The sequence below is a fragment of the Nomascus leucogenys genome, chromosome 15 (assembly GCF_006542625.1).
Source record: "Nomascus leucogenys isolate Asia chromosome 15, Asia_NLE_v1, whole genome shotgun sequence".
NCBI lineage: Eukaryota > Metazoa > Chordata > Mammalia > Primates > Hylobatidae > Nomascus > Nomascus leucogenys.
In genome coordinates, this window is record NC_044395.1 from 106,637,573 (window position 1) to 106,659,000 (window position 21,428).

At 39.6% G+C, this 21,428-nt stretch overlaps 1 protein-coding gene across 3 annotated transcripts in view; it reads right to left on the reverse strand.

Moving 5' to 3' along the window:
* Positions 1-21,428, reverse strand: part of CKAP5 (cytoskeleton associated protein 5) — a 106,851-nt gene that overhangs the window by 19,537 nt on the left and 65,886 nt on the right. For all 3 annotated transcript variants that reach the window (XM_030794711.1, XM_030794710.1, XM_030794712.1), the window contains 13 exons: positions 19,753-19,810; positions 19,519-19,644; positions 16,569-16,708; positions 16,249-16,423; positions 15,541-15,654; positions 14,052-14,180; positions 8,579-8,773; positions 7,760-7,895; positions 5,361-5,449; positions 2,910-3,035; positions 905-1,054; positions 395-598; positions 46-181 (listed from right to left, as the gene is read on the reverse strand). In XM_030794711.1, coding sequence (XP_030650571.1) covers positions 46-181; positions 395-598; positions 905-1,054; positions 2,910-3,035; positions 5,361-5,449; positions 7,760-7,895; positions 8,579-8,773; positions 14,052-14,180; positions 15,541-15,654; positions 16,249-16,423; positions 16,569-16,708; positions 19,519-19,644; positions 19,753-19,810 — 1,778 coding nt within the window. The remainder of the gene's footprint in view (positions 1-45; positions 182-394; positions 599-904; positions 1,055-2,909; positions 3,036-5,360; positions 5,450-7,759; positions 7,896-8,578; positions 8,774-14,051; positions 14,181-15,540; positions 15,655-16,248; positions 16,424-16,568; positions 16,709-19,518; positions 19,645-19,752; positions 19,811-21,428) is intronic.

The following is a 21,428-nucleotide window of genomic DNA, read 5'->3' on the forward strand; positions in this document are numbered from 1 at the left end:
TACTGCTGCAGAGATTCACATCTCAGTTTAAACTGTTTGCTTCACCTGCTCTCTGCTTAGAGTTTTTGGATTTGGTTCCTTCCATGATAAAGGGAAACATCTTGCTAGCTGGGTAGACAAGGCACATCCGGTTCAGGATGGCACGAACATCTTTACGAATGACATCCTTTGGTTCTCCAACCTAGTCAACAAGGAAAATAATGATTAAGTGAGGCATTTCCTAAGTAGCAATGATTCTCCCATGCATTACTATGTTTTGAAAGAATAGGGAAATAGGGATGAGTGGGGAAGGTACCGTGATATCATCAGTAAAAAAGGGAGAGGAAATAAAAGTATAGAAACTGAGGTCAGCTGGGAACTTGAGCAGTCTCCCAGAGAGGGAACACCACATTACCTTGACGACAAGATAGGGGATGAAGGAAGATGCTTCATTCTCAGTAAGATGATATTCTTCCTCACTTAGCAAGGTGAAGAGCAATTTTAAATATTCTAGTGCTTTCATCAGGACGCTTGTATTGGTGTCAAAAAACCTCAGGGTAAGCCACTTTAAGATAAGATCCAGGCAACCAATAACACCTTCTTTTTCACTCTCCAGGTGCTTAAAATAAAACAAAACAAAACTCCCACAAATAAGAATAATCAAAATCTTAATTCTACTAGGCAAGTATCTCTTAAATTTTATTGGAGCCCAAAAAGAAAATGACAGATTTTTAAGCCTTCAATTAAGACCTAAAAAATATACACACACATTCATTTATTCTACCAAATAATAAGACGGCTCTAAAAATAGAGAACATAGTATATTCTACTTCCATTTCAAGTCATGCAAACTTCAGATTATTTCATAGGGCTCAGTATTTTTACATGTCTGAGATGCATGTATATTTATCTATTGCAGACTTACATCAACCATAACAGCCAGGGCTTTGTTATGATGCTGAAAGTCGGAGTGAAACATCTCATCTTGTAACCATTTAGCCACACAGCTAGACATTTGAGTCTTTAGTTGCTCAATGTATTCATCCCGTGGGGTAGTAAAATTCCACTTTAGCACCTGGAAAAAACAAACAGTGAAAAGGGGCTACAGGGTGTTCAACTGAAATGATGTAGAGAGCCTTATATAATGCAGCTGCAGGAACAATTTAATAAAATATTTAAAAATTCAACAATATTCATTTGTAATTAAATATGAATGCAAATTTCAAAGTGTCATACTTCTTGAAGCTTAACAACTCTGAAAATCTTCTACGAATATAAATTTTTGGAATTCTTTGCTTTTGAGACAGAGTCTCGCCTGTTGCCTGGGCACGGCACAGTGCAGTGGCACGATCATAGATCACTGTAGCATTAACCTCCCAGGCTCAAGTGATTCTTCTGCCTTAGCCCCCCAAGTAGCTGGGACTACAGACATGCACCACTCTGCCCAGCTAATTAAAAAATTTTTTTTGTAGAGACAAAGTCTCAATATGTTGTCCAGGCTGGTTTTGAATTCCTGGGCTCAGGCAATCTGCCTGCCTTAGCCTCTCAAATTGTTGGGATGACAGGCATAAGCCACTGTGCCTGGCCTTGCAATTCTTACTAAAGAAAAAAAAAAAATCAATCCTACATGTAACTATATAACATGGTGGACACTGCTGCCACATCTTTGATAGAGAGAAAATTTGAGGGCGGGCGCGGTGGCTCAAGCCTGTAATCCCAGCACTTTGGGAGGCCGAGGCGGGCGGATCATGAGGTCAGGAGATCGAGACCATCCTGGCTAACACGGTGAAACCCCGTCTCTACTAAAAATACAAAAAAAAAATTAGCCGGGCGTGGTGGCAGGCACCTGTAGTCCCAGCTACTCGGGAGGCTGAGGCAGGAGAATGGCGTGAACCAGGAGGCAGAGCTTGCAGTGAGCCGAGAGCGCGCCACTGCACTCCAGCCTGGGAGACAGGGCAAGACTCTGTCTCAAAAAAAAAAAAAAAAGAGAGAAAATTTGAAATATCTATCAAAATTATGCATATCATCATTCTAGGAGTTTAATATAGATACACTCACATATGTGTACAAAGACCTACATTCAAAGATATTCACAGCAGCAGTGTTTGTAATAGTGAAAGACCAGAAACAACGTAAATGTCCAACATAGTGGGAGAAGGATAAAGAAAGGTACATACATATAATGCACCAATACAAACAGTGATACACACATATATACACAGATACGAATGATCTTTCAGATATTTCAAACATCATTAAAAGAAAATAGTGAGATACAGAACAAACAGTATGGCATGTCTGTATATGCCATCTGTATAAAAGGAGGGCTATATAAAAATATACATATGATAGTAGAGGTATAAAATATTTCTGGAGTAATACATTGAAAAAATGAGGACTAATATCCTCCCTGTGGAGGGATACTGGAACAGAGACATGCTTTTCATACTATACTTTGCACTTTCTGTACTGCATATAATTTTTAAAAAAGATTATGTATTTTGAAAACAAATTTAAGTATCTAATGAAATCAAAGCAACATAAGAGAAATGACTGAACTAGACAGTCACAAAATCTGCCTTGTAAGGTCTTAAAAAAGAAGGATTAATGAAGAAGCTTATACATCCAGTTAATTAAAAAAAAAAAAAAATCAATGAATACATTCCATTCTTTGATTTTAAAAATGAAGATACCAAAAAAGCTACTAAATCATTTATTTCTATTTACAGGGAAAAATAAGCAATAACTCTATTCTATAGTTTCTTTTGTAGGAATTAATGCTCCCATAAACTAAAGAATAATATAATTTATAAGCAAAAGAAACACTTAATTCCTAGATATTAAACAATAACATGAATTTCAGACAGCAAAATTATTCTTGAACAACAATACAAGCAAAAATCTCCTGACGATTCTTAATCCTTCCTTACCTTCAATCCTTTTTCATCTTTCATCCTTTGCTCTTTTCCATTTGGAACAACAATAAAAATAGGCCCAGATTTGTCTTCATCCTCCTTTAAGCTGGTTTTGCTTGGCACCTTCTTCCCTTGTGCACTCTACAACCAAGGTTCAGGGAATACTGATTAGCTTGGCCACTTCTTAAGAATATGATGCTGCTGCCCAGTAAAAGGGCACTGTAGAAAACAGAGATATCTTTCTACATGATATTTCACATGAAAAAACGTGCATCACAGAATCTTGTATATATTTTTGAACAGGCTCTCTAGAAATTTTTCTGAGAATATTCTTAAGTAACTGTTGGTTAGTTCTTGGACTGGCATGTCATGTAGCTGGAAAAGCTGCTATTACTGATCATTAGTCTAGGTCACAAACTTTTTGTTTATTGGATAATTGTTTTTTTTTCTTGAAATCTTCAACACTATTTATAGCTTTCCATATTAATGACATCTTTTTTTTTTTTTTTTTTTGAGATGGAGTCTCACTCTGTCACCCAGGCTGGAGTGCAGTGGTGTGATCTCAGCTCACTGCAATCTCCACCTCCTGGGTTCAAGTGATTCTCCTGACTCAGCCTCCTCAGTAGGTGGGACCACAGGCGCCCACCACCACCCCTGGCTAATTTTTGTATTTTTAGTAGAGACGGGGTTTCACCATGTTGTCCAGGCTAGTCTTGAGCTCCTGACCTCAAGTGATCCACCCACCTCAGCCATTAATGACATCTTGAATGGCATTTACACATTTCAAAACACTTAGTTTGAAAGCTTTTCTGTTTCTTTCCATTGATATTTAAATGTATCTCATAACAGTATAACTGAAGACCTTTTGAACTTGCTTCTAGAGAAAGTTACAAGAAATGCTTTAAATACTTAAGTCACTAAAGTGGTTTTAAAAAATAGTCCAAGATTTAAAATCTTCATATCAGATAGAAAGAAAATAGTAAACAATAGTACATATATTTAAGGTAAAATTCAAATTTCATTACTGGAATCATTATTATTATAAATGTAGCACGGCCACTATTTCTAGTTGGCCAGAATTTCTTTCTAGTATAAACACTAAAGTCATTCAGACCAAACAAATATGAGATCATTTATATGAAACTGCTTCGTAAGTTTAAAAAGATTGGAAAAAAAATTATGGCATTAAGAACGGAGTCAAAAATACTGCAAAACACTCGTGATCAAAACTAAAATAAGCACTTGTTAAATTTGGGATGAGGACAGGCAGACAGGAAAAGAACAACGTCACTGGATAGCTGAAGATAATTACCCATTTAAATTAATTCACTGAGGAGTTAAAGGGCCTGAGCATAGGGAAGAAAAATGGTTTATTGTAATATTTAGAAGAAAGGCCCTAGAGTGTGTACTCCAAAATGGGGGTGTAATAATACATGTACTGGCTAAAAAACGTTCTCTATATTTTTTCATCAATTACAGGAAGTAAATTAAATAATTCTTTATTTAGACTTACTATTAGATTTACTACACATTGCACAGTTTTGCAGTTTTCCTTTTGTAAGTATTAAATAATTAACACTCTGAATATGTTTATTAATCTGAATCTTGATAGAGATAATGACAATTTTCTGTGATTTAAAAACTTAATTAAATGAAAAAATCACCCAGGGGATAAAGTTGAACATTTGAACACACTGCTTTAAATTGTCCAACTCTCCATGAATATTAAAAGAATTGGTGATGCATCAAAATAAATCCCACTGGGACAAAAGATATTTCCCTGCAGACTAACCGAAACATCTCCTAGTATGATGACAACAGTGCCACATTTGAAGGAGGTTGATTTAACTTCCTTTTCTTAAATCCAAATCAGCCTAAAGTGTTTATTATGCCAGAGCTACAAATGCTTTCTTTCTCCTTTTTTTTTTTTTTTCCCCTGAGTCTCACTCTGTCATCCAGGCTGGAGTGCAATGGCGAGATCTTGGCTCACTGCAACCTCTGCCTCCTAGGTTCAAGCAATTCTCCTGCCTCAACTTCCCGAGTAGCTGGGATTACAGGTGTGCCACCATGCCCAGCTAATTTTTGTATTTTTAGGAGAGACAGGGTTTCTCCAGTTGGCCAGGCTGGTCTTGAACTCCTGACCTCAGGTGATCCGCCTGCCTCAGCCTCCCAAAGTGTTGGGATTACAGGCGTGAGCCACTGCGCCCGGCCCTTTCTTCTTTCAATAAAGTAAATCTTTCCCTGAAAATCTACATGAAAGGAAGATGACAGCACCTCTTGAGAGCAGGATGTCTCCATTTTAGGACGTTATTAAAAATGAGCCACAGAAATTTGTATAAATAATTTGATAATATCAACAGCAGTGATGTTCTTTTATATATAATATGATCCTTCCTAATAGAATGACTCAGTATATAAAATATATTTAAAAGCAAGTCTACATCGAAGTATACAGAGTTAACATACCTTTGCTTTAGAGGATAATCCTGGAGCTTTGGCCTTTTTTGGATCAGGTTTGGGTTCTGTACTGCTGGAAATAGAATCTTCGGCAGGTGCTTTGAGAAAAAAAAAGTATATACTATAAACTTTAATATCATTTTATTTTGGACAGGTTAAATATGTAATGATGACCAGGAAGCTTGCAGCCTTAAATGTATCAATTTATAAGATGTTTTCAGTTAGTTTTTTTTTTTTTTTTTATTTTATGAGACAGGATTTTGCTCTGTCTCCCAGGCTGGAGTACAGTGGTGCCTTCAAGGTGCTCACTGCAGCCCTGACCTCCTGGGCTCAATGAATTCTCCCACCTCAGCCTCCCTAGTAGCTGGGACTACAGGCCCACCGCATCCAGCTAATTTTCTTTGTAATTTTTGTGGAGACAGCGTTTCGCCATGTTGCCCAGGCTGGTCTCAAACTCCTGGGCTCAAGCAATCCACCCACCTTGGCTTCCCAATGTGCTGGGATTACAGGCGTGAGCCACTGTGCCTGGCTTAGATTTTTTTTTCCTAATAATTTTTCTCCCCAAATCGCTCTTTAAGCATAAGAGAGAAATTAATTCAGAAAATTGGTATCTCATTTACCAACATTTAAACTGTAGTTTCATTTGTTTGTTTAGAGACAGGGTTTCTGTCACACAGACTAGAGTGCAATAGCACGATCAGGGTTCACTAAGCCTTGACCTCCCTGGCTAAAACAGTCCTCCTACCTCAGCCTCCTGAATAGCTGGGACTACAGGCATGCACCACCAAGTCCAACTAATTAAAACAATTTTTTTTTTTTTTTTTTTAGAGACGGGGTCTCACTATGTTGCCCAGGCTGGTCTTGACCTCCTTGTCCTCTCAAAGTGGTGGAATTACAGGCGTGAGCCACCATGCCCAGCCCAGACTGATACTTTCTTAAAGGTAAGGACATCTTTGATATTCAGTATCTGCTACATAGCAAGATTCCAATAAAAACTGAATATGTACTTTAATAAAGAGTTTTACACATGTAAATTTTTTTTTTTTTTTTTTTTTTTTTTTTTTTTTTTTTTTTGAGACTAGTTCTGGCTTTGTCACCCAGGCTGGAGTGCAGTGGTGCAATCGTGGCTCATTGAAGCCTCAACCTCCTGGGCTGAAGTGATCCTCCCACCTCAGCCTCCTGGGTAGCTGGCTAATTTTTGTAATTTTTGTAGAGATGGGGTTTTGCCATGTTGCTCAGGCTGTAAAATTTCTAACTTTATAGCATCAACAATTTCTATTCCACTAAATTCAAGAATATTGTTTTGTTTAAGCAGTAAGTCTAAAAATGAATTGGTCACAGGTTATATATTATCAAATTTTATTTATTTTTATTTATTTATTTCAAGACAGAGTCTTGCTCTGTCCCCCAGGCTGGACTGCAGTGGCGTGATCTTGGCTTACTGCAACCTCTGCCTCCCGGATTCAAGCGATTCTCCTGCCTCAGCCTCCTGAGCAGCTTGGATTACAGGTATGTGCCACCATACCTAGCTAATTTTTGTATTTTTAGTAGAGGTGGGGTTTCTCCATGTTGGCCAGGCTGATCTCAAACTCCTGACTTCAAGTGATCCACTGGCCTTGGCCTCCCAAAGTGCTGGGATTACAAGCATGAGCCACTGTGCCCAGCCTATTATGGAATTTTAATATCAGGATAAAGAAATCAAGAATTTTCCCTTAAAGAAGGTTAATAAAGTGGATTAAGCTAGATTCTCCCAATTCCTCCTCTAATTATAGTATCCAGGAGAAGAAAATAGTTGTGGAAATGTAGGATGCAACACTTCAGAAAGGACTATTTTAATGTGGTATTCCAAAACTCCTTTTGGGGTCGGGTGTGGTGGTTCAAGTCTGTAAGTCCAGCACTTTAGGAAAATGAGATGGGAGGATCGCCTGAGGCCAGGAGTTTGAGACCAGCCTGCGCATCACAACAAAACCTCATCTTTATAAAAGGTAAAAAATTTAGCCAGGTGTGATGGCGCATGCCTGTAGTCCTAGCAACTTGGGAGGATGAGGCAGAAGGAACACTTGAGCCCAGGAGTTCGAGGTTGCAGTGAGCTATGATTACGCCACTACACTCCCTCCTGGGTGATAGAGCAAGACCCCATCTCTAAAAGCAAAACAAAACAAAAACAAAAAAACTTTTTAGAATTAGAAACCAAATTAGTCACCTTTGTACCCTTAGTACAGTTCTTGGCATAAAACAGGTACTTGACTACTTGACAAGTGTTTGTGAAAGGAAAGTAATCAGAGAAGGAAGGAGAGCTTGGATCTACGCTGTAAGGAAATGTGATTTAAAAAAGACAAGGCTGAATGTCTTTTTAGAGTTCCTCAGGGCTATTTCCTTCCCCTTTAACCCTCTTAAGATAGAGTTACCTGATGCAGGCTGGAATTTGGCTGGAGCGGACCCTCCCATTGGTTTAGAAGTTGCTTTAGTGGGTGGAGCAGGCTTGGCTGGCATGTTAGCTTTGGCTTTCTCTAGCATGGCCAATACCTGATCTTTAGAAGTTGGCTAGAGAGACAAAATAACATAAAAAGTGAGGTCACATAAATGACAAAGTTGTACAAAACATGAACAAATCCTCTGTCAAACAAATGACTGAGCTCCTAGTTTTGAAATACCACTGAAGTAAGGGAGGCAGTACATGGTGTCAGAGAAGTCACACACATCATGAAGTCACACTAGGGTAGGTATCATTCTAGAAGGTCACAGTTTTCACCCCTGTGAGGTCAGATTTTTACTTCTACACTGCTTAATATTTTATTTTTGCTTGTTATGATTTCAAATTGAGACTCACAGGAGGTAATATGGTTTTTTCCTCATATAAATTCATGTTTAATATATATATTTTTTGAGACGGAGTTTCTCTCTTGTTGCCCAGGCTGGAGTGCAGTGGCACGATCTCAGCTCATTGCAACCTCTGCCTCCTGGGTTCATGCAATTCTCCTGCCTCAGCCTCCCAAATAGCTGAGATTACAGGCATGTGCCACCAAACCCGGCTAATTTTTTTGTTTTTGTAGAGATGGGGTTTCACCATGTTGGCCAGACTGGTCCTGAACTCCTGACCTCAGGTGATCCACCTGCCTCGGCCTTCCAAAGTGTTGGGATTACAGGCGTGAGCCGCCATGCCCGGCCCATGTTAAATATATTTTTAAATAGCTTTTAACAGCAATAGCAGCAACAAGAAGTAGTACCTTTAGTTTCCCAGTAGCCTTGGCCATTTTTTCATATCCTAAATGCATCATGAAGAATGGCAAAGCATCTTGGGCCTTCTTTCGCACATCTCCATTTCGATCTTCTAGGCAGGAGTAGAGATGAGGAACACAAAGGATAAGGTCTGTAGGAGTGGAACGAAGAGTAGGTAGTTTCTCAGCCAGCCAGCCCAGAAGCTGCCAAAAGAAATAAGGACTAGTTACACACTTCAAATGAAGACTGTTACCATTTATGATCTCAGGCTTACTGATTTCATTAGTCTCAAGCACTGAATTAGCTTTCACATTGTAACTTTCCAATATGAAATCAGTACTTTTCATAATTCAAGAACTGTGCTATATTTAAATAATATATGCAATGATGACAATCATCTTTAAGATAAGGACACATTTCTTTGGACTATATTTGGGTATTAAATTATAAAGCTTTAATACATCTTAAAGATGAAAAACTTTTACTTATCTCCCTTTAGTTCTGAAAAATATTTAGCTAGAAGACCCAAAGCACTTATTGTGATCAGAAGGTTACAAATTTTACCAAGACTTCTATTTTTTGCCTTATGTTGACATTTTTCTTCTATATATCCCTAAAATCGTTCATATTTGTATTTTTCATTTTTGAGACAGGGTTTCACTCCCGTCACCCAGGCTGGAGGGCAATGGCATAATCTTGGCTCGCAGGCCAGTGGGATTGGCTTCAGTCATGCAGCACAATTCCTTGGAGATTTATCTGTATTATTGTATTTACCAGCAGTTTGTTCTTAATTGCTAAATAGTATTCCATGTATGGATGTACAAGAGATTTAACCATTCACCTACTGACAGGTATCTGAACTGTTTCTAGTTTTTGTCTATTATGCAGTAAAATGCTCTACCCTTGAGCAATAATCCCAGTTTTTGGCTACTATGATTGAAGTTGTTATGAATATTTGTACATAAATTTTTGTATGGACATAAATTTTCATTTTTCTGAAATAAATGTCCAAGAGTGCAATTGCTGGCTCATATAGTAACTGTATGTTTAGTTTTATAAGAAAATGCCAAACTATTTCCTGAAGTGGCCGTACCATTTTACATTTCCAGCAGCAATGCATGATTGTTTAGGTTTCTCCAGCATTTCACGTTACCATTATTTTTAACTTTAGCAATTCTGATGATTGTATAGTGATATTTCAACATAGTTTTAATTTGCATTTACCTGTTGCTAATAACACTGAGCATCTTTTGTTTTTTTGAAATCAAGTCTTGCTCTTGTCACCCAGGCTGGAGTGCAATGGTATCATCTCAGCTCACTGCTCATGGGCTTGGCCATGGATACCCATTTTCTGATTTTTCTGTTGTTACTGTTGAGTTTTCAGAGTTCTTTATATATTCTAGATATTAGTCCTTTATTGGATACTGGCTTACAAATCTTTTCTGTTGTTCTGTAGCTTGTTTTATTATTTTCATGTGGTTTTTTTTTTTGCAGAGTAAAAGTTTTTAATTTTCATGTGGTCCAATTTATCAACTTTCCTTTTATCGATTATGGTTTTGGTTTTAAGTCTAAGAATTATTTGCCAGCCTTACATCCTGGAGATTTTCTAGTTTGCACTTAAAAGTTCTATAGTTTTATGTTTTACATTTAAGTCCATAATCCGTTTTAAGACAGTGAGGTTTAGGGTGAGGTTCATTTTTTTGTTTATGGATGTCCAATTGCTCCAGAATCATTTGTTGAAAAGACTATACTTCCTCCATGGAATTATTTTTGTAGCTTTGTAAAAAATTAGTTGATATTAGTGTGGGTCTATTTCTGGGTTCTCTCTGTTGTTCCAATGATCTATGTGTCTATCTCCACCCCATCCTCCTACTACCACTGTCACAGTATCTTGATTACATTAGCAATATAGCAATATAGGAAGCTAACTGTAAAGTGATTCCTCTTTTTTTTTGTTTGTTTTTGTTTTTGAGACGGAGTCTTGCTCTGTCGCTCAGGCTGGAGTGCAGTGGCGCGATCCTGGCTCACTGCAACCTCCGCCTCCTGGGTTCAAGTGATTCTCCTGCCTCAGCCACTCAAGTAGCTGGGACTACAGGCGCGTGCCACCACACCCAGCTAATTTTTGTATTTCTGGTAGAGACGGGGTTTCACCATGTTTGCCAGGATGGTCTCGATCTCTTGACCTCGTGATCTGCCCGCCTCGGCCTTCCAAAGTGCTGGGATTACAGGCGTGAGCCACCGCACCTGGCCCTCACCATTAAGTTTCATATTATCTGTAGAGGTTGTTATGCAGATGCTTATATCAAGTTGAGGTAATTCTCTTTCGTTACTAACTTGCTGAGAGGTTTTAATCATGAATGCATGTTCGATATGTCAAATGCCTTTTTTGCCATCAATTGATATAATCACGAATTTTGTTATTCTGTTGTTATGATTACTCTGATGGATTTTTCAATGCTCTATTTTTCTTTTTTTTTTTTTTGAGACGAAGTTTCACTTTTGTCACCCAGGCTGGAGTGCAATGACGCAATCTCGGCTCACTGCAACCTCTGCCTCCCGGGTTCAAGTGATTCTCCTGTCTCAGCCTCCTGAGTAGCTGGGATTAGAGGTGCTCACCACCACCATGCCCAGCTAATTTTTCTATTTTTGGTAGAGACGGGGTTTCACCATGTTGGCCAGGCTGGTCTTGAACTCCTGACCTCAGGTGATCCACCCACCTTGGCCTCCCAAAGTGCTGGGATTACAGGTGTGAGCCACTGCAACTGGACTATTTTTTGTTTGTTTTTTTGAGATGGAATCTTACTCTGTTACCCAGGATGGAGTGCAGTGGCGTGATCCCAGCTCACTGCAACCTCTGCCTCCTGGATTCAAGCGATTCTCCTGCCTCAGCCTCCCGAGTAGCTGGGATTATAGGCATGTACCACCACGCCCAGCCAATTTTTTGTATTTTTAGTAGAGACAGGGTTTCACCATGTTGGGCAGGCTGGTCTCCAACTCCTGATCTCAAGTGATCTGCTCACTCGGCCTCCCAAAGTGCTGGGATTACAGGCATGAGTCACTGCACCCAGCCTCTATTTTTATGTTCTGATTAAAACCTCTGATTTTAATAAGAGCTATTTATGACAAACCCACAGCCAATATCATACTGAATGGGCAAAAGCTGGAAGGATTCCCTCTGAAAACCGGCATAAGACAAGGATGCCCTCTCTTACCACTCCTTTTCAACATATTATTGGACAGTTCTAGCCAGGGCAATCAGGCAAGAGAAAGAAATAAGGGTATTCAAATAGGAAGAGAGGAAGTCAAATTATCTCTGTTTGCAGATGAACATGATTGTATATTTACAAAACCCCATCCTCTCAGCCCAAGAACTCCTTAAACTGATAAGCAACTTCAGCAAAGTCTCAGGATACAAAATCAATGTGCGAAAAGCACAAGCATTCCTATACACCAATAATGGACAAACAGAGAGCCAAATCATGAGCAAACTCCCATTCACAATTGCTACAAAGAGAGTAAAATACCTAGGATTACCTCTTCAAGGAGAACTACAAACCACTGCTCAACAAACACAAACAAATGGAAGAACATTCCATGCTCATGGATAGGAAGAATCAATATCATGAAAATGGCCATACTGCCCAAAGTAATTTATAGATTCAATGCTATTCCCATCAAGCTACCATTGACTCTCTTCACAGAATTAGAAAAAACTATTTTAAATTTCATATGGAACCAAAAAAGAGCCTGTATAGCCAAGACAAACCTAAGTAAAAAGAGCAAAGCTGGAGGCATCACGCTACCTGACTTCAAACTATACTACAAGGCTACAGTAACCAAAACAGCATGGTACTGACATCAAAACAGATACATAGACCAATGGAACAGAACAGAGGCCTCAGAAATAACACCACACATCTACAACCATCTGATCTTTGACAAACCTGACAAAAACAAGCAATGGGGAAAGGATTCACTATTCAATAAATGGTATTGGGAAAACTGGTTAGCCATATGCAGAAAACTGAAACTGGACCCCTTCCTTACACCTTATACAAAAATTAACTCAAGATGGATTAAAGAGTTAAACCTAAGACCTCAAACCATAAAAACCCTAGAAGAAAACCTAGAATACTATTCAGGACATAGGCATGGACAAAGACTTCATGACTAAAACACCAAAAGCAATGGCAACAAAAGCCAAAATTGACAAATGGGATCTAATTAAATTAAAGAGCTTCTGCACGGCAAAAGAAACTATCATCAGAATGAACAGGCAACCTACAGAATGGGAGAAAATTTTTGCAATCTATCCATCTGACAAAGGGCTAATATCCAAAATCTACAAGGAACTTAAACAAATTTATAAGAAAAAAACCCCATCAAAAAGTGGGTGAAGGATATGAACAGAAACCTTTCAAAAGAAGACATTTATGTGGCCAAGAAACATATGAAAAGAAGATCATCACCGGTCATTACAGAAATGAAAATCAAAACACAATGAGATACCATCTCACGCCAGTTAGAATGGCGATCATTAAAACAACAGATGCCGGAGAGGATGTGGAGAAATAGGAACCACTTTTACACTGTTGGTCGGACTATAAATTAGTTCAATCATTGTGGAAGACAGTGTGGCAATTCCTCAAGGACCCAGAACTAGAAATACCATTTGACCCAGCAATCCCATTACTGGGTAATATCCAAAGGATTATAAATCATTCTACTATAAAGACACATGCATATGTATGTTTACTGCAGCACTATTCACAATAGCAAAGACTTGGAACCAACCCAAATGCCCACCATGTTAGACTGGATAAAGAAAATGTGGCACATATACACCACGGAATACTATGCAGCCATAGAAGAAGAATGAGTTTGTGTCCTTTGCAGGGACATGGATGAAGCTGGAAGCCATCATTCTCAGCAAACTAACATAGGAACAGAACACTAAACACCGCAATTTCTCACTTGTAAGTGGGAGTTGAACAATGAGAACATACGGGCACAGGGAGGGGAACATCACACACTGGGGCCTGTCAGGGGTTGGGCGGCAAGGGGAGGGATAGCATTAGGAGAAATACCTAATGAAGATGACGGGCTGATGGATGCAGCAAACCACCATGACACGTGTACCCATGTAACGAACCTGCATGTTCTGCACATGTATCCCAGAATTTAAAGTATAATAAAAAAAACAAAAAACACAAAACCTCTGATTTTACAATTTAAATGTTTAAAAAAAGGGAAAAATTCCACAAAAAGCCTAGTCCTCTAAAAAGTGTTGTTGATAAAGAAGCATGTGAAAGGAAAAAATGGAAGCACATGAATACAAAGGCCCCAGGAATGTGATTTCATTTTATTAACTGTTTTATAATGAAACTCATTCTAACCATAAATGCGTATTTATCAGACAGGCCCAAGCCCCTATGGAAGTAAATGACATGAGTAATGCACATGATAATTTATGATACTAACCTCTTGCCTCAAGAAAGGATTTTCCTTTTTGAGCTCTTCAGAAAGATCTTCTCCTTCCAGCCATTCCTTCATGCCAGTCTGTTCTGCCCAAGCATTCACAGTCGCTAGGGCAGCAGCTCGAACATTGTTCTAAGTGGAGAAGATAATCAGCAAAAATAATATCTACTACAGTTTGGAGGTAGGGGGTGATCACTGTTGCTTTATGAACATGAACAATGGAGGGTTCTCTAAGGCCCACATGAACATATATGAAACCATCTTCTCTGAAACAGAAACTAGTTCTATGATTGTACTAAAACTCCAAAGTAAAGTAGAAATATAAAACTCCAAATTGTAAAACTTGTGTACTCAGTTAATCAGGCAAAACAGTGAGTGATCTGGGCATAAAATATCATGTAAGAAGAATAACTCTTAGGCCGGGCGCGGTGGCTCACGCTTGTAATCCCAGCACTTTGGGAGGCCGAGGCGGGCGGATCACGAGGTCAGGAGATCGAGACCACGGTGAAACCCCGTCTCTACTAAAAATACAAAAAAACTAGCCAGGCGTGGTGGCGGGCGCCTGTAGTCCCAGCTACTCGGAGAGGCTGAGGCAGGAGAATGGTGTGAACCCAGGAGGAGGAGCTTGCAGTGAGCCGAGATTGCGCCACCGCACTCCAGCCTGGGCGACAGAGCGAGAGTCCGTCTAAAAAAAAAAAAAAAAGAATAACTCTTATATTTTGTTTCCTGAATAGTTGGGGGCATTTACGTCCATGTCTGTCTGCTAAAGAATGAAATTCTAAATGTTAAACACATCATAATGGTTAAGACTGAAATTGCTAATAAATTGACTGAAAATTAGTTATGTTTTTATATTAATTTACATTAATATTAAAATAGCACAAATTATATTAAATTAAAGAAAGTTCCTCAAGTTAACTAAATTATACAACAGTATAGAGATATTCAAATATTTAGTCTAGGGCTAAACATTGTAACCTTCAATGACATTTCAGTGACTTCTAGGACTATGAAACTACAAATATCTTGCTGAACTACTAGAAGATCCCACTCTAATAGTTCAGAAAAATAAAAGTAGAAAATAACTTAATGAACTCCAAATTCACATATTTATTCACTACAGCAAAATGTTACACAATTATGTTATAATCATAATAGCAACCATTTATTGTGTGCATACTACATGAGACAGGCACAATAAAATGTACCTTACATACAGACTCATTTAATTCTGTAAGAAAGAAATTTCACAGATACAGAAAACTGACCCTCAATGAAGACAGCTTATCTAAAAGTCACAAAACTAATAAGTGATATCTGGTCACCCTAATATTGCCTGGAAGATAAAAATGTTTACTGTTTTTCTTCTAATATTTTCATCTTTATAAAGTTTATAAAGTCTTTATGTGACTCTAAAAAGAGAATTATCTTTAACCCAAGATATGGCTGGCCTATTCCAGAATGGAACTATGGTGAAAAGAGTTAGGTTTACCTTGCTGTCTCCAAGGACTGTGATGATAGGGATGCCTAAATTTTTTACATGTTGCTTAATATTTGGGCCCATGGCTACTGCCAGTTGTTGCAGGATATTCAACGTTTGCTGTACCTGAGTGGAAAGAGCCAATACTTTATGTTGAAACCATAAGCAAGTTGCGTGCAAACTTCCGTAAATTTGCTGCTATACTGTCAATACAGCAGGAGATTTCTGGCCTACTCAAGAGACAGAGACGTTGGCTTGTCATGCTATTCTACTTATTCTAATTAACTTTTAGACAGTGGCCTCTCTTTTTATCATCAGTTCGTAAAACTAGATTATCAGAATTTATAGATTTATAGACCAGAGATTATAGTACTTTACAACTTTAAGGTAAAACCTAGTTTAAGGAAATCCTGACATAAAAATCCACATTTAAAAATCAGAAATTATCATGTTTACGTGTATTACAAGCAGTTTTATACAAATATATTCAATATTGGATTCCTGCAAAAAGCAAATCCTGAGACTCATAAAAATTTGATAAATAAATCTGCCAACTACCATCGCATATTGAGATACACTTAATAAATTAAAGGCAGCTATTTCTAGTTCAAAGCAAATAAAGTAACCACTTATTTTTTGCGAGTGAAGGCTACACTGAAAAGGTAACTCCTGCAGCAGCGGGGAGGGGAGATAAAAAGAACAGCCGTATGCTCTACATACCAAGATTTTATTTGAATCATTGAGTCGACCCTTCAAGGCAGTTGGAAGTTCACCTATATTCGGTTGGATAAATTTTGCTTCATTAATAATACCTGCCACTTCATCTAGGCCTTCTTTCCTAATCTTCCAATTCTTATCACCAATCTTAGATACCAACTCTGAAGTGATTTTATCACTGAAAAACAGAAAATAACCTTTAATTCCAGACTCCAAAAAAACGATGATATCACATAAGTTCCCCTCACTGAATTCAAAAAGAAGACAACATTCAGAATTCAATACAATGAATGAAATAAACCATTTCACAGACTGGAACCTACCTGATCTCCGTCCTCGGCAAAAGATCAACGACATCATTGCTCCCGTCATCTGGTTCATCTCCATCTTCTCCTTCATCTGTACCACTTGTGCTATGTTTGGAAATTCCTCTGGTTGGAGCAGGTGGACTTTGTCCCTGCATCTATACACAAATGAATGAGTAAGGCTAATGAAATTTATATAGGATATGGGAACAAACAAATTAGAGAGGGTGCCTATGTCAAACTCTCATTCCTTTATAATACCTATTTACACAGTAAATAGTATTTGACTGCTACCTAGATTACAATTTTGAGACCACATGTCAAAAGGTATTTTTATACAAAACCTACTAGAAGGCAGGGTGTGGTGGCTCACACTTATAATTCCAGTACTTTGGGAGGCCAAAGCGGGTGGATCATCTAAAGTCAGGAGTTCGAGACCAGCCTGGCTGACACAGTGAAACCTCGTCTATACTAAAAATACAAAAATTAGCGGGGTGTGGTGGTGCACACCTGTGGTCCTAGTTACGCAAGAGGCTAATGCAGGATAATCACTTGAACCCAGGAGGCATAGGTTGCAGTGAGCTGAGATTGCCCACTGCACTCCAGCCTGGGTGACAGAGCGAGATTCTGTCTCCAAAACAAAACATTCCCCCAAAATCTGTTAGAATTATGAAGCTATCTTTTGACTCATATACTCAAGACAATACAGAGCAAGTGTACCAACAATCAGCAATTTCAGTTAGAAATATTATTTGAGGAGGGTCAAGTTTTTTTTTGTTTTTTTTTGTTTTTTTTGAGACAGAGTCTTGCTCTGTTGCCCAGGCTGGATGGAGTGCAGTGACGTGATCTCAGCTTACTGCAAGCTCCGCCTCCCAGGTTCATGCCATTCTCCTGCCTCAGCCTCCCGAGTAGCTGGGACTATAAGCGCCCGCCACCACACCTGGCTAATTTTTTGTATTTTTAGTAGAGACGGGGTTTCACTGTGTTAGCCAGGATGGTCTCCATCTCCTGACCTCATGATCTGCCCGCCTCGGCCTCCCAAAGTGCTGGGATTACAGGCGTGAGACACCACACCCGGCCGAGGAGGGTCAAGTTTTTAAATTTATGTTTTTATTTTATATTTTTCAAAAATGTTATATTTGGCCAGGAACAGTGGCTCATGCCTGTAATCCCAACACTTTGGGAGGCTGAGGTGGGAGGAGTGCTTGAGCCCAGGAGCTCAAGACCATCCTGGGCAACAAAGGGAGACCTTGTCTCTACAAAAAATTTTAAAAGTTAGCTGGGCATGACAGCATGTGCCTGTGGTTCCAGCTACTTGGGAGCTAAGGCAGGAGGCCACTTGAGCCTGGGGGGTTGAGGCTGCAGTGGGACATGATTGTGCCAATGCACTCCAGCCTGGGTGACAGAGTAAGACCCTGTCTCTAAAAAAAATTAAATAAAATGTTATATTTAATGTACTTTTTGACCAGGTAATACATTTACAACGTTTGACATTGTATGAAAGAACATAAAGAGGAAAATCTCCCATTCTATATTGTAGCTACCTAGTTATCTTCCTTATACATAAAACCATTGGCTGGTCTTGGTGGCTAACGCCTGTAATCCCAGCACTTTGGGAGGCCAAGATGGGCAGGTCACCAGAGGTCAGGAGTTTGAGACCAGCCTAGCCAACATGGTGAAACCTCATCTCTACTAAAAATACAAAAATTAGCCTGGCATCGTGGCACATGCCTGTAATCCCAGCTTCTCAGCTGAGGAGGCTGAGGCAGGAGAATTGCTTGAACCTGGAAGGTGGAGGTTGGAATAAGCCCAGGAAGTGCCATTGTACTGCAGCCTGGGCAACAAGAGTGAAACTCCGTCTCAAAACAAACAAAACAACCCAAAAACAAAACAAACAAACAACAAATAAAAAAAAATTTTTTTTCTTTTTGAGACAGAATCTTGCTCTGTCACCCAGGCTGGAGTGCAGTGGCATGATCTTGATTCACTGCAACCTGTGCCTCCTGGGTTCAAGTGATTCTTATGCCTCAGCCTCCTAAGTAGCTGGGATTCCAGGGCGTGCCACCACACTTGGCTGACTTTTGTATTTTTAGTAGAGACGGAGTTTCGCCATATTGGCCAGGCTGGTCTCGAACTCCTGACCTCAAGTGATCTGCCCGCCTTGGCCTCCCAAAGTGATGGGATTACAGGCGTGAGCCACCAAGCCCAGCCAAAATCATCAATTTCTTATGAACTCTTCCAGGGATACTTTATTGTGCATAAAAGCAAATACATACATATTCTTCATTCTAGAAAGACAGAGTCTCAGTATGTTACCCAGGCTGAGTGCAGTGGCTATTCATAGCTGTGATCCCACTACTGATCTGCACTGGAGTTTTGATCTGCTCTGTTTCTTTTTTTTTTTTTTCTTTTGAGAAAAGGTCTCTCTGTGTGGCCTAGGCTCGAGTACAGTGGTACAAACACAGCTCACTAGAGCCTCAACCTCCTAGGCTCAGGTGATCCTCCCACCTTGGCCTCCTGTGTAGCTGGGACCACAGGCATGTGCCACTATGCCTGGCTAATTTTTTGATTTTTTTTTTGTAGAGACAAGGTCTGATTTTGTTGCCCAGGCTGGTCTTAAACTCCTGGGCTCAGGGGGTCCTCCTGCCTTGGCCTCCCAAAGTGCTGGGATTACACGCATGAACCACTGCACCTGGTCGACCTGCTCTGTTTCTGATCTGGGCCAGTTCACCTCTCCTTGGGCAACCTGGTGGTCTCAGCTCCTGGGAGGTCACAATACTAATGCTGAACTTAGTGTGGACACCCAACTGGCATAGCACACTACAGCTCAAAACATCTGCACTTAAACTGTAGCTTAAGCTACTCCTGAGTAGCTGGGACTACAGGCGTGCACCACCACATCCAACAGTTTAGTCTTAATGAGATTCTCAAGTCCACTAACAGATTGTATCATTTGTGGAAATTCTACCTTCTCAAATTCTGCATCTATCTGGGATAGGAGGGCAGGCTTCTCATCCTCAAAGAACATTCGCAAAGAGGGACCAACATACAGATACATCACGCCAAGCAGGGTTATGGCAGCAGTCCTCACAGCCTGCCAGACAGAAGAAAAAGAACTTTTTAAATCACAAAGATGGCAATAATAACTTTTTAAATCTACAAAGATGGAAATACTGCCCTACATATGTTGTTATGTACTCACTGGGTTTGTTGCAGCAAGAGCTGTCTTCACATTGCTAATGAAAGCTTTGACATTCAACCTAGAAGAAACATTCAGAATTAAAAGCAAACAAATGAAACCCTCAAAATACTCAATTGAGTTTTATAAAGCCAGACTCTAGGACTGGCTCCCTTTGGCGAAGTTCTCACTTTTTCTCTTCCTACACTAACTTTATTCTATTTATTTGAGACAGAGTCTTGCTCTGTCACCTAGGCTAGAGTACAGTACATGATAGCTCACTGCAACCTCTGCCTCTCTGGTTCAAGTGACTCTCATGCCTCAGCCTCCTGAGTAGCTGAGATTACAGGTGTGCAACACCACGCCCAGCTAATTTTTTTTGTTTGTTTGTTTTTAGTAGAGACAGGGTTTCACCATGTTGGCCAGGCTGGTCTCGCACTCCTTACCTCAAGTGATCTGCCTGCCTCAGCCTCCCAAAGTGCTGGGATTACAGGTGTGAGCTACTGCACCCAGCCTCCTACACTAACTTTAAAGTGAGCTTTAAATACTATCTATATGCTGACAATCCTATTATGCTTAATTACAACTCCTAAATCCAATATTGAACTCTCTTCTGAACTCCAGATTCACATCATCCAGCTGCCTTTGTGATATTTCCATTTGTATGCCTGGAAGGCAGCCTACATCTAATATATTGAAACCAAACTCCCGATTGTCCTCACTCCAATCCCAAAACCTGTTCCTGCCAGTCTTCTCCACCTCAGTAAAGAGCCACATTTTTCTTCCAGTTGTTCAGGCTCTCCTTGACTTTTTGAAGTTATCCCTGACTTGTCTCTCTCTTGTTCTGTTCTACTTTTTAAATATCTTATCAGTTATAACACTTCCACTTCTACAATCTATGTCCAAGCCACCAGAATTTCTCGACAGGATTATTCCAATGGCCTACTAATTCGTCTTCCTGTCTTTGATCTCCTCTCTGTTTTCTCTGACAATAGTCAGAATATGAACCTGTTACTCTTCTGCTCAAAAATCCCCTAATGCCTTCCCAACTTATTCAAAATGTTGAGGCCCCACATGACCTGGCACCCATTCTTTCTCCAGCTTTATCTCCTACCACTTCCTACCCACTCACTCATTGTTCTATAGCTACATTCTGAAGGAAATACACTCCTTGCTATTTTAAATACATCACATGTGCTCCTACCACAGAGCTTTTGGCATTTGCTCTTCCCTTGGTCTAGAATGCTCCTCTCTGATTATCACAGCTTGCTCTCTCATGTCCTGGTCTCTGCTCAAATGTCATTTTTTCAGGAAGAACTCTTCAACTACTATATAGAAAACAACACCATCTAAACTATACCACATTATTCCATTTAACCCCTCATCCTGCTTTACATAAACATATATATGTAAAAAAAATATATATATATTTTTTGAGATGGAGTTTTGTTCTTGTTGCTGAGGCTGGAGAGCAATGGCATGATCTTGGCTCACTGTAACCTCTGCCTCTTGGATTGAAGTGATTCTCCTGCCTCAGCCTCCTGAGTAGCTGGGATTACAGCACCACCACACCCAGCTAATTTTGTATTTTTAGTAGAAGCGGGGTTTCTCCATGTTGGTCAGGCTGGTCTCGAACTCCTGACCTCAGGTGATCTGCCCACCTCAGCCTCCCAAAGTTCTGGGATTACAAGCATGAGCCA